Raw genomic sequence first — 13,114 nt, 5'->3', positions numbered from 1 at the left:
CATTATGAAACAATGGAATTGCTAGCGTCCATCGCAGAAGGCTTTTCGCGGCTGGTTTGTCGCACATCAGACCAGCCACCTCGTTAATGAAGAGAACAGACTGTCTTCATTAACAAGGTGGTTGGTCTGACGTGCGACAGACCAGCCGCAAAAAGCCTTTTGCAATCAAGCTTAGCAAATCCCATGAAACAAATATAAATTCTACCGATACCATTATGATAATGGTATCATAATGATATTATTATTATACTATTATTATACCATTATGATATAATGGTATAACCCGAGAGAAAACCCCAGGAAGAAAATCCAAAGAGAAAACCCTCTATTCTTCTCCTTTTTCTTTTCTCCCTCTCTTCCTCTCTTCCTCTCTCTTCCTCTGGGAGCCGACACACCAAAAACTCTCTTGTCACACACTATGAGAGAAAAACCCTTTCTCTCTGTAATAGGGTTTTCCAAAAAACCCAAAAGCAATTTCTATTCTATGACTCTTGCGTTCCCACCCAAATAAAAGTAAGGCAACTTTCTCGACAATAATCTTATAACATTTCTATATTCCACATCCAACACTATATTGAGGAAAATGATATCAGCACCCAGTTTACTAGAAAGATGGAGTGGTTCTGCCTTGAGCCTATCCTCCCGTATCTGTGATTCGTGTCCCTACACCAAGTGCTAACTCACAATGGCTTTGGCTTCGAAATTGGTCCCTTGCTCTGCTTCTCTTCACCCTCAACAAGCACTCCCTCGCAGGTCTCTCTTTTCTCCCTCAACTTTACATTTCCTTCACTCTACAACTAGAACAAGTATAACACAACACTCACCTCTCCCTCTCTTTATCTGTCTTTCAGAGAATTCCCAGAACGACTTCAATGGCATCGACCCATCAAAACCCTCATACAAACTTGTGGAATTCCCTCAATTTCTTCCCCTCCAGACGAATCCCTACGAAAAGGGAATTGGGTCAAGCTCATTTGTGGGGCCAGCTTCGAGGTAACAAAGAACAAAAAAACCCTAAAAACCCTAGATTTCAGCCATTCAATTCTAACCCTTTTTAAAAATAAAAAATAAAAAAATATATTCCTCTGTTTTTGTAAACTCTTCAGGACGTCGTGGATATCAGAAATCTCTCTCTTGTTTACACACTCGCTGGAGGTAAGAAGAAGAAAAAGAACAAAAAAACCCATAAAACCCATCTCTCCTTTCTTTCATTTCGTCTTTTTAGGCCTTTTTTTTAGCTCAATTGTTGGGTTTTCTTGGAATTTCTCTATTGTTTACACACTTGCGGGAAAAAGGAAGAAGAAGAAAAAAAACCCATAACTCCAATCTCTTGTTTCTTTCATATCGTCTTTATTTTCAGGTTTTTTTCCCCTCAATTGTTGTTTTTTCTTGGAACTTCTCTATTGCTTATACACTCGCAGGAGGTAGGAAGAAAAAAAAAAGAGAAAAAACCCATAACACTAATCTATCCTTTCTTTCATTTTGTCCTTTTTAGGTTTTTTTTTTTTTTTTCTCAATTGTTGGTTTTTTCTTGGAATTTCTATGTAGTTGATTGCATCGATTGTGCGGCCGATGCTTCGGTCGTAAATGCGGTGGGCGAAGGGATTGAGGCAGCTAGAGAGATTGTTCCTATTAGGAAGCCCTGGGTGATGATCAGTGTCAATGATGATGAAGATCTTCACTTTCGCAAAGCTGGTAATTCAATGCTAATTCTAGTTTGTATAAAAAAGGAAGATTTTTTTCTGTAATGTAGTTAGGAAAATGTATCAATTGGAGGTATGATCATCGCATTGGCAATTCAGATAAACATCCTTGAAACAACCAATTACTCCAAAAGCTTATACTGTTAGGGTTGTTGTTATTTAATCATTCATATTTCAACACATCCGAAATAAGAATTATTTTCTTTTCACACTTTTATATTGCAGCTGCTCCATTTCTTGAATTTTTCGAAGAACCAGCCGATAGTTATGTATGTTTAATGATTATGAGGCCTGGATTCCAATGGAATATAACGAATGTACAAATTGCTAGACATGGCAACTTCAATGTGCCCAACAGTCAGTTAAAATGCAAAAATAAAGTATCTCGATACATATGGCCCAAGCACGAGGAAAAACAGAAAAAGAAAAGAGTGTGTGTGTGTTGCTAGCGTCCATCGCAAAAGGCATTTCACGGCTGGTCTGTTGCATGTTAGACCACCCACTTTGTGAATGGAGACAAAAGCTGTTGTCATCATTCACGAGGTGGCTGGTCTGACATGCAACATACCAGCTGTGAAATGCCTTTTGCAGTGGACGCTAGCAAATCCCTCCCATATAACACAACACTCACCTCTCCCTCTCTTTGCGTTTTACAAAAACCGATTCATGCCTTTTTTGTTGGCATGTAGGGGTGTAAACGAGCCGAGCCGAGCCGAGCTTGGCCAGGCTCGGCTCGGCTCGTTAAGCTCACAAGTGAGGCTCGGGCTCGAACCAGGCTCGGGCTCGGGCTCGACTCGGCTCGGCCAGGCTCGCGAGCCTTAACGAGCTCGGGTTATATTTTGTTCACACCCCTCATCTTCCCTGGACAGCCCTACTAGTGTAATTTGACTACTTTTTTTACACTATGGGGGTGGTCCTAGTAACAAATGGGGTTCCAAAAATGAAGTGACATATTTTGCCCCCCCCCCCCCACCTTTCACTCCATGGACAACCCTTTTAATGTATATATTAATATAATATATATAAATATATTAAATTCTTAACGAGCCCTAACGAGCCGAGCCGAGCCTGGCCTAAATCGGGCTCGGCTCGGCTCGGCTCGTTAAGGATTTGAGCCGAGCTTTTTTCGAGCCGAGCTCGAGCGAGCTTCCGAGCCCGAGCCAAAATTGACACCCTTATTGGCATGTGATACATCCACTCCTTTTTTACACGGGACAGCCCCATACAGTGTAAAAGAGTAGTCATAAATTCACTAGAGAGGGCTGTTCTAAGTAAAAACAGGGGGCTAATTTATCACTTGCTTTTTTTGTGCAAAACTGAAAACGTGTTTTACTTAAAAACGAATTCTAATTTATCACTTGCCTTTTTTCTTTTCAAAACTGAAAACGTGTTTTACTTAAAAACAAATTCTCCCCTTTTTTATATGCGCAAAACCCTTAATTTCGAGAAAGAACTTCGATTAGGGTTTCATTCTCCCATCTTCAATCTCAAGACGATTTTTGGGGTTATTGTTTCTTCCATGTTCGGATATTCAACTGCGGAGGTATGTTTATATCCTTCTCTTTCTCAATCTCTCTCTCTTTATCTCTCAACCTTTCCATCCCTCATTTCAATCTTTTTGTAACTATCAGAGTGTGAATAACTTTAAGATTCTCTCTCTCTCTGATTTTTTAGTAATGAATTGGTTTATTGGATTTAAAGTTCTCAAAACATGAAAACTCGCCGTGGAGAGTTGAGCAAACTTTCCTTAGGCTTGAAAAAAAAGTTGTAATTGATTTTTTTAATTGAAATCAGTTAAATTTATTGTTTGTGTTATCTTTTACTTTTTAATACTTTATAAAGATTTATTAATTATTATATAACAATCTTTGTTCGCCCCCCGGATGCAATTTCCTGGATCCGTCCTTGTACATACCCACAGTGAAATCCAAGAAACCTGAAAGTTTGTGTCCTCATCACATGGTTTGCTGTGCTGTCATGATGCAGTGTATCTGTCAATTTAGAAAATTTCCTTCTGATTCTAAGCCTAGAGTATTCACGACCAGAATTTGATCCGGAGGATTGTCCGCTCGATTGTTCAAGGCCATGTGAAAAAGTGTGTCCTGCTAATGCAATATTAATAGAGAGAGGATCAATGGAAGAAGGATTCTCCGATGGTGCTAGTGCGCGTGGTAAATTCCAGGTGTTCTATTTGGTTTATTTTGTCAACTTTACAAGGCATAATTGTTCTGTTTATTTCGACGTTTCCACCATTTTTCTTTCCTTCAATTAAAGCTGAATTGCTTCACACGTAGGGTGGAGTTATAACAGAACGCTGCTATGGTTGTGGTCGTTGCTTTCCAACTTGTCCATATGATAAAATAAGTGGGTATGCCTTTGTGCACTTTTTTTTAATATTATTTTTCAAGCCATTTTTGCTTGTTGCTGATTAGCGTGGCATAAGTAATTTGTTCTGCTGATCAAAAGTTGTCTTATTGTGCTATTCTGAGTACTTTTTGAATCTTGAAGCGGCCTCCAATTCTCTTTTCATTGCATTATTTAATTATATCAGGAGCTATCACATATGTTAGAAATTCTGCTGCTACGTCTCAATTTCTTAAATGGAATGAAGTGGATGCCATAGAGATACATACTAGTGCAAGGTATGAGAAGATACCTTTTAACCACTTCCACGGTTCTAAGATCGATATATTAGCTGACCTATTTTTTTTATATATTTTTTGAAGTGATAATGCATATTCAATTATTTTCTTATTAATTTATTCAACTATTCCTACTACAATTTTTATCCTATATTTGAAGTTTTCAGTATTGCAACTTTGATGTAGGAATACTGATTCATTCAAAGAGCTCTGGTACAGCCTGGCTGATACAATCGGCCATGTGAAGTTAGTAGCAGTAAGTCCTCAACATCAAAGGCTTAAATGTTGGTAGCAGAGTATGTAATGCCCACGCCCAAAACTGTGTATCATCCATGCTAGTTTATTTTAGAAAAAAATTATGTGTATGTCGGATGATATCCAGATGGTTATTAGAAAAAATTAAGTTGATTAAGATTATAATTTATCTATTCTTAAAATTTCCAGGTTGAATCATCTTGCTTGCTTTTTATACTTTGTTTTTTGTGAGTAAATAATGGTAATTATTGTGTGCATTAGATATTTCTAGCTCTCATACCAAGTTCTTACTGGATAACGGACCATCTATCATTCGTTCCAGGTCAGCTTACCCGATATGGGGGATTCAACTGTGGGTATTATGAATATGATGTACTCAATTATGGCTCCGCATCTACATAGCTGCAATTTATGGCAGGTGCGTCTCAACATATCTAAAGTGCAAGATAGTTGTGGTCCTTGTGGACATTTTTCTGGATTTGCGACAGTAGTTGGTTTTCTTGAACTGATAATTACCAACTAGACTGGATTCTCTGAATACTTTTTCATGAAATTTCACTATTGATATGCCAGTCTCTATACTCAACTCAACTCAACTCAACTAAGCCTTTGTCCCAAACTAGCTGGGGTCGGCTAATGAATCCTTTAGAAATTTTCATGAAGAGGGTGAAAGAATCTACCCGGCTCAAAATTGACATAAATATACTTTAAAAATATATTGTTGTAAATTCAGTGGGCTCACAGGCCCCACCAGCACCACAACAAGTCCTTCCAATCCCACTACAAGTTTAAAGAACAAGGGAAAACAAAATAGAGTGGGGTTGCACCAGTCACGCCACCATGATGTCACCATGCTATCACGATGATGTCAACAGGGGATCAACCTGATGTTGACTGCTATATAATTTGTGGATACCACCACCCTTCTGTTTTGATTTATCATCATTTGTCTTTCAAATAATATTGATTTATCATGATTTTTGGGGATTTTTAGTAGAGCCTTAGAGGGTTTTCTAATTTCTACGAAGGTCCATTTCCCAACTTCTTTCCAAGTTTAACAAGTTGGGATTTGCTAGCATCCATCGCAGAAGGCATTTTGCGGATGGGTTGATGCAAATGAAGACAAAATGTGCTGAAAAGTGCGCCTCTGCTGTCAGACCATTCGCGAAATGCCTTCTGTGATGGACGCTAGCAAATCCCTAACAAGTTTTGGGGTTTTAGTTTACCTTTACATCAGGTTTCTTATTATAGTGGTTTGATTTTAATAGAAAGCAGAGTAAATAGTTAAGGTATCCACTTTAAAGTACAAAAACCATTATTATATGATCTATGGGCTATGGACATCAATAGAAGAATATAGAGAGATCATAAATAAGAATATAAAGAGGAGAATTTATATGATGGGTGGCCGTGAAAACACGTGAAGTCTAAAAAAAGTAGGTACGGCCCACTTTTTTTGATGATCCAAACCATTCATCTGTTTGGGCACAACGCCCAAACATAAATAGGTTGTGCCCCAAAAATCATTTCCATAGGATGATCCTAACCCTCCGATCTGTAGAAGATTCCATAAATGATTTTTGGAAATCTCCATTTTCAGATCAGTTCAGATCGGAGGGTTAGGATCATCCTATGGAAATGATTTTTGGGGCACAACCTATTTACGTTGTGCCCAAACAGTTAAACGGTTTGGATCATAAAAAAAAGTGGGCCGTACCTACTTTTTAAAACTTCATGTGTTTTCACGGCCACCCATCATATAAATTCTCTATAAAGAGATCATAAGTTTGCAATTTGAGTTATTTTAATTGTTGTTCTTTTCTGTTATTTCTCTTGTAAGAATACTTCAAGGTGGCTCCAGACTCTGGTGGTTTCTTGCTACCCTATGAAATCGACTTCCATTACCCTTCAACATTTCTTGAATTCAATTAACCTTCTAATTTTATATTTGTGATGAATATTGATTCAGTTGGATGGTCGGCCCATGAGTGGAGACATTGGTCGAGGTGCTACAAAAGAAGCAATTGCCTTTGCCGTTCGTTTGGCTGCACTAAGAGACAGGCCTCATGGTATGTATCTGACAAATAATTTGAAAAGTTGACAGGTTTGCAGTTTGAAATCACTCTTCTAGCCCTAAATTTTTTTCCAAATTCATGTGCAAGGTTTCCTTCAATTGGCCGGCGGGACCAACTCCCACACAATCGATTCTTTGAAGAAAGTGGGACTTTTCCAGAAAATGTCTACGTCTGGTATTTTCATCATCAAATAGTTCTTTTTCACATTTTGAAAGTCTGTGTTTAGCTGTGCAATAATCTGTTTTACTTATCAGGACTAAAATAATTCAGAATAGAATTATGGTAATTAATTCATGTCATATCAAGCATCAAAATCTATGCATGCATTCATTAATGTTTGTGAGCCACATGTCATTGTTTGACCAGTACTGCTGGTGCTATTGAGATCCTGGCAGTAACAGGAATTGCATTTCATGAAAGATGGATTTTGATGTCTTTGGCATTGTTTTCCTCACTCTAGCTTTGAAATATGTGCTTGATATAAATTAATATGATCATCAAATGAGAAACCTTAGATTTGATGAACTAACTATTTCAGTTATATGTTTTGACAGAGCACTTTGGGAGCAGAATGGATTCTCCACAAGCTTTAATTGGTGGGGTGGCTTACGGAGGCTATGCACGGAAGGTCCTATTTTCTACTTCTCAAGACCAACTCTGCCGACTTTCCAATGCAATTTACCAATTTTCTTATATAAGCAATTGTGTTTCTTCCATTTCGTGCATCCCATTTTTAATAGTTGGATCTCATCATGCTTTCCATCCTGAGGACTATCTGTCCTTGTAGAGGATTTCAATATTCTGACTTTTTCATTGCTGATTGTTTTGGATTAAACATAGACAGATTTCTTGTACATCATATATTGCTTGAAAGGAAAATCATGGCAATGAATGTTTCACTTTCTTGCATGACATTTGATAAAGAGTTTCGATCTTTGGGAAGTATCATGATCATCCAATAAAAAGGGTTTCAATTTATTCAAATGAACTATTTGAACACCTATTGATTCTAACAACTGATTGCAGAGTTGATCATTCGGACCTCTCAAATCATAGATGTGGATCTCAGACCTATGGCTCTTATACATGCTGCAACTATGGTAGCAGCGGGAATTTTTCTTGTCGCTCGACTTCTGCGAGCAAAATCCCTCATCTATTTGGTTGAAATGTCTTTTTTGAGCATTAGTTGGCAACTATGACCCATACCATAATAGGTAAATGGCAGTTGATGTCTTAGCACCAAAAGAGGTTTATCCTATGATTCGTGGACACGGACATGGGGTGTCGCGTGTCGGCACGAACACGGAGTGTCCGATTCCTTAAAATACAGAAACACAGGGACACGGCTAGCAGAAAAAATAAAAGAAAAAACAAATATGTATGGCTTCTTAGAAAGGAACAATTACCAATGGGAGACAAAAATTAGGTGGAATTATCAACAAGACCCATGCTTTTTTGAAAAACGAGGGACAAAAGATGTCTTGTCAGTAAAAGCTGGATGAAAATGCCCTTTTCTTAAGCAACATATTTTGCTTTTCCACTTTTACCTCTTCTCTCTTCTTTCCCTCCTTTTTTTTACTTTTCCATTGTCAACTTTGTTTTCTTTACCCTACCAGTCATCTTCTTTATCGTTTAGCCATCATTGGAAGAGGGAAAGCTCGAAAACTTGAAACATGAGTTCATTCCCATCCATCTCTTTGTATTTAGGTGTTGTTTTTCATTTGTTTTAGGGTTTTGCATTTCTTCTTCTCCCTTTCAATGGAGGATGACGAAGATGAATCGTAGAGTAGAAAGAAAAAAATGGTGAAAATGAACGAGTGAAAAAAACAAGTAAAAACATGCTCATTAGGGACTTGATAAGCCCATTTGGAATTTGGTAACCCCATTTTGATACTGGATAATCCCAATCCCAGAGATTTGAAAATCCCTTCCAAAACTCCAGTACCCTTGGCCAATTTTAAGGGACTTGATAAGCCCATTCGTAAATCGGTAACCCCATATTGATACTAGATAACCCCAATCCCAAATACTTGAAAACCCCCTTCCAAAACTCTAGTACCCTTGGCCAATTTTCAGGGACTTGATAAGCCCATTCGGAAATTGGTAACCCCATTTTGATACTAGATAACCCCAATCGCAGAGACTTGAAAACCCCCTTCCAAAACTACACTACCCCAGCCAATTTTTAGGGACTTGATAAGCCCATTCGGAAATTGGTAATCCCATTTTATATACTGGATAACCCCAATCCCAAAGACTTGAAAACCTCCTTTCGAAACTCCAGTATCCTCGGCCAATTTTCAGGGACTTGATAACCCCATTCAGAAATTGATAACCCCATTTTTATACTAGATAACCCAAATCCCAGAGACTTGAAAACCCCCTTCCAAAACTTCACTACCCTTGGCTAATTTTCAGGCACTTTATAAGCCCATTCGAAAATTGGTAACCCTACTTTTGAGAGTTGCTGATAAACTCCTTCTGCTACAAACCCCTTGTCTATAGCAACTCTTCTAATGGCATTACAATTCTGCTCATGATAGAAATAACGAAAGAAATTGATGCTATTTTCATTAAATGTGCTTCATGTATTACATCCCAATTTGTGTATCACAACAAAAATTTAAGTATATCAAAAAAATGTGTAGCCGTCCATTCATGTATTACATCAAAATTTTCTTATACAACCACTTGTCTTCCAAAAAGTGAGTGAAGCCATCCATGCATTATCTCCAAAACACACCCTAAAATACAATCTTCTTAAACCCTAAACAAGATAAATCAGAAACAGAGGAATGAAAAATAGTGCAGAATTCTAAAAAAACGAAAAACAAAATCTAGATACAGAGAGATAGATGGTAAGAACTCAAGATTCAAGTTCTTAAGATTTGGCAGAAGAAAAAGGAGGAAGATGATTAGTAGGGTAAAAAAATCAAAAAGTGAAAATGGAAAAGTAAAGAAGAGGGATGAAGGTAAAAACAAGATGAAAACGTCCAGCTTTTGTCACACGGTGATAATTTTTGAAAAGCATGGGCCTGTTGATACCGCCTAATTTTTGTCCCACATTTTGTCCGCTATCGGTAATTGTTCCTCTTACACAAACCAGTAATATATGTGTGCTACTCATGTTTAGAGAAAATGTAAAGGGTCTCTTTCTCTGGGCCTACTTGGACTGATTATAGGGAAAATGGGAATTTTGGCTGGTTTTTAATAACCTCTGAAACCTACAATGATCACCGAAGGGATATTTTGTTTTTTTTAAAGACAGCTACAGTGATGTCAGTGTTATACAGAATACTTTTCTTAGAAATCAGGAGTGTTGTCAGTGGAGCAGATATGCATAGAAGACTTTTATTCCAAACCAGCACTGACAGGGAAGAGTAAATTAATTTTTAATAGAAATCAGCAGTGCTGTCAGTGGAACAGAGGAGAAAAATTAATTTTTTCATAAAAACAACAGTTCTGTCAGTGAAACAGAAAGGGATAAATTATTTTTTTAATAACAAACAACAGTGCTGCCAGTGTAACAGTGTAGAAATAAATTCTCATAAATTTATATTAAAAATAGTGTCAGAATACTTTTCTCAGTGCAGCTGTGAAGACTTTAACGTAGAAAGCAGCAGTGCTTTTAAGCCTTGCCTAGTTTGAGGCATGGCCTCATCCTTTGTTCTATTGCCTGGTGGGTTTACACTGGGTTGACTTAAAAAATACCATTGATCATTTTCAGAACTTCATATCACTTTTTGGTTGATCACTAAGTGCTCTAATACCAATTTTTCGATTGAGATCAGAGGCTATAGTTGAAATTTTAAGTTGTGACTGCAATAAAATACTTGTGCAGAACTTAGCCAAGCAGAATGTTGAGAATAAACACACCTAAGATACTGATACAACTCAGGTAGTAAGTTCTAAACTGGAAACTATAAGATATCTGCCTTGGATTGGTGGGGTCTCAGACTTTGTTGATCAATCTCCCTCACATAGCAAGTCAAAATCGAACAAAGTCTTATAAAACTTCCACACATTTTTGGTAATTTCTTGCAGTAGAAATAATGAAATATATTGCATCCTCTCATCTCCACCTTCTTCCCATTCCATTTATTGCAGATTGTCGGAAGGGTTCTAAGCAAAATGCAAGCACAGCATGGCATTGCTCGTATTGAGGATTGTCCAGAGTATCTCATGGAGGCACTTAGAGAAGCCATCGCTTTGGTTGGACCCATCAAATGTTACAATCTGCCTTATAATCTACCATAACAGAGGCAAAGAAAGCTCAAAGTTTTCAGGTTTTAGATCAATATGATTATTCTATTTTGTTTCGGGCTTACACTGTTCCAAGTACACAATGCTAGATGATTGGTTCTAGCCTGCATGGAGATCAACTAGGAATTCCTGGAATCGAGAACTAAACAAACCAATCAGAGTATCTTCCAGATGAACAGTAAAGTATTTATTGTTAGTTTAAACCAATCATCTTTCTGTATAGTCTGAACAAAGGAAGAAAAGTAATGAAACAATCACCAGTATGGTATTTTATCATTTTTACTCTCTTTGGGATAATGTCTTTATGAAATATGAGAATCACCCAGATGGAGGATTTTACACGATTTGATTTGTTAATGCTGAGTGCAATGTGACCCTTCAGACTCTGGTTACAACTTACAAGTAGCATGCTTCTTGGATGTGTTCTCCATTAATGTTGTCCAAACCAAGGAACAAAATGTATTAACTCTTCGACTATGCAGAGAGTCGCTTTTGCTGCCAATGGTATAAGGCAATTTTTGTGTCCCACATTGGGATATGTACGTGAAATCAAGACTGTTGATCTTGTACACCATCATGATGCAATCCAGAGTCTTGGTCCTATCCTGAATGGACATATGTAAGATAAAAGACTACAAAATTCAACTGGGATCTGATCATGCACTAGGAAAAAGTGGGGCCCAAAAAGTGTCTTTTAGGAAGCAGCATGACAGCCCTTTCTTTCCGCATTTAGTAGATTTTCCAAGAAAACAATCTCTTTATTATATTTCAAAACCAAGACACAATAATAGGACTCGTAAGGGCCATGTTTGGATTCCCAGAGAAATATTTCTGTCGGAAATCTTTGAATTTTTAAACTTTCATGATTTAGAGGGCAATGGAAATAGCTAAGGTTAATATGAAGGGATATCATATTAAATTGAAGCTCTTGTTGATGGCCTCGGATCCCTTGCACGAATTCAGGTGAAGAGCCACCTTTGATGGGCTTTGAATTTGGATAGGTCCAGGGGGGCTTTCTTGCATGGACTTGGGTTTGTTCAAACTTTAAAGGCCCAAGTTTTCATTCATGGAAATTTGCTTGGATGGGCTTCGATCTTTTGTGAGCTTTCAGCATCACCCGAAATCCATTGGAAAAGGCATAAAGAATTAATGATGTAACCCATAATTGATGGTGCCATTTAGAAATAAAATGTGCCTATGATGCTCCCAAAGCTCTCAACATACTCCCATCAAGCTAGCCAATTATGTAACTCATAAGTATTGAGAAATTCAAACTCTTAGGTGTAGTGTTAGTTTATCTCGAGTTTTGGATCTCCCTCTCTTACCTGTTCTGAGTTAGGGATGAGTTTTTATATGATGCCCGACGGTCAAGTACCGTAAAAAAAGGTACCACCCTTGATATTTCATCCAACACCAGCCCACTTTTTAACAGGCTGCTGTTGGATCAAATATCAAGGGTGGTACTTTTGAAGTACCACCTTCAGGCTACTTGACGGTCGGGCACCATATAATCTATCGGCGTATTGTGTCCATGAATGTAATAATGATAGGGTTTCCTGCCAAACCCCAGCTTACCGCCCCCCCCCCCCCCCCCCCCCCCCCCCCCCCCCCCCCACAACGGAAAAAAAAATAATTTGATGATGCCTTAAATGCAGCATAAAATATGCTTTACCACCTAAATATCTCCAGATATTACACAAAAAGCTGACGTAAGAGAGTTCTCGATGATCCAAAGTAATTAAGATGATAGTGCCCTTACTAAACTATGATGAAGTGAATAATCAGGAAATGTTTAGTCATCTTGGCGTGGAAAACAGTTTATTTAAGTGTTTAACAATGCTTGTGAGAAAATTTCAATGGCATAATTTGCATCTTAAGAGAAAGAGGCCATATGTAGTAGATTGAACTTTGATTCCCAAAAAAATAGAGAGCGCCCAGTTTTTTCATAGAAAATTAAGAGCCAATGCCATCAATTGTTAGAGAAAGAGGCCAGATGTGATGCACTTTGTCCCCTCCCCATGAAATTCAAGCCAAAATCCACTAAAAAGGTGGAATTTTGCTTGAAATTCTTGGTAATGGTGCTCTCTCTCTCTACATATATCAGTAACGACACCCCCACCACTATTTTCTGAGGTTGACAACCAAACACCACATACCACTGTTCCCGTAAGTTCCA

General features: G+C 37.9%; 1 protein-coding gene across 3 annotated transcripts; it reads left to right on the top strand.

Annotated features, from left to right (window-relative positions):
- The first annotated feature begins 325 nt into the window (after positions 1-325).
- LOC143852820 (uncharacterized) lies at positions 326-11,279 on the top strand. Of its 3 annotated transcripts, none has more exons than XM_077362612.1 (13): positions 328-753; positions 852-993; positions 1,107-1,155; positions 1,549-1,695; positions 3,749-3,885; positions 3,998-4,067; positions 4,255-4,345; positions 4,532-4,601; positions 4,923-5,018; positions 6,570-6,669; positions 6,763-6,849; positions 7,230-7,303; positions 7,702-10,774. In XM_077362612.1, the coding sequence occupies exons 1-13, from the start codon at positions 686-688 to the stop codon at positions 7,705-7,707; spliced, it is 1,137 nt and encodes a 378-aa protein (XP_077218727.1). In that variant the 5' UTR covers positions 328-685; the 3' UTR covers positions 7,708-10,774. The 3 variants fall into 3 exon arrangements, with proteins under 3 accessions (XP_077218582.1, XP_077218727.1, XP_077218656.1); XM_077362541.1 differs by lacking the exon at positions 7,702-10,774 and adding an exon at positions 10,783-11,279 and having other exon boundaries at positions 333-753; XM_077362467.1 differs by lacking the exon at positions 7,702-10,774 and having other exon boundaries at positions 326-753; positions 7,230-7,671.
- Positions 11,280-13,114: the final 1,835 nt, after the last annotated feature.

Source organism: Tasmannia lanceolata, unplaced genomic scaffold (genome assembly GCF_043159265.1).
Source record: "Tasmannia lanceolata isolate RefF3 unplaced genomic scaffold, GAP_Taslan_0.1 ptg000002l, whole genome shotgun sequence".
In the NCBI taxonomy this organism is placed as follows: domain Eukaryota; kingdom Viridiplantae; phylum Streptophyta; class Magnoliopsida; order Canellales; family Winteraceae; genus Tasmannia; species Tasmannia lanceolata.
Note: the sequence above shows the minus strand (reverse complement) of the source record. Positions and strands in the feature narration are given on the sequence as shown.

Excerpts from the sequence above, each read along its gene's own strand:
- LOC143852820 (XM_077362467.1), top strand. The coding sequence starts at position 686 with ATGGCTTTGGCTTCGAAATTGGTCCCTTGCTCTGCTTCTCTTCACCCT. Across the intron at positions 3,886-3,997 it reads GTGCGCGTGGTAAATTCCAG|GGTGGAGTTATAACAGAACG; the intron begins GTGTTCTATTTG and ends CTTCACACGTAG. Across the intron at positions 6,850-7,229 it reads CCAGAAAATGTCTACGTCTG|AGCACTTTGGGAGCAGAATG; the intron begins GTATTTTCATCA and ends ATGTTTTGACAG.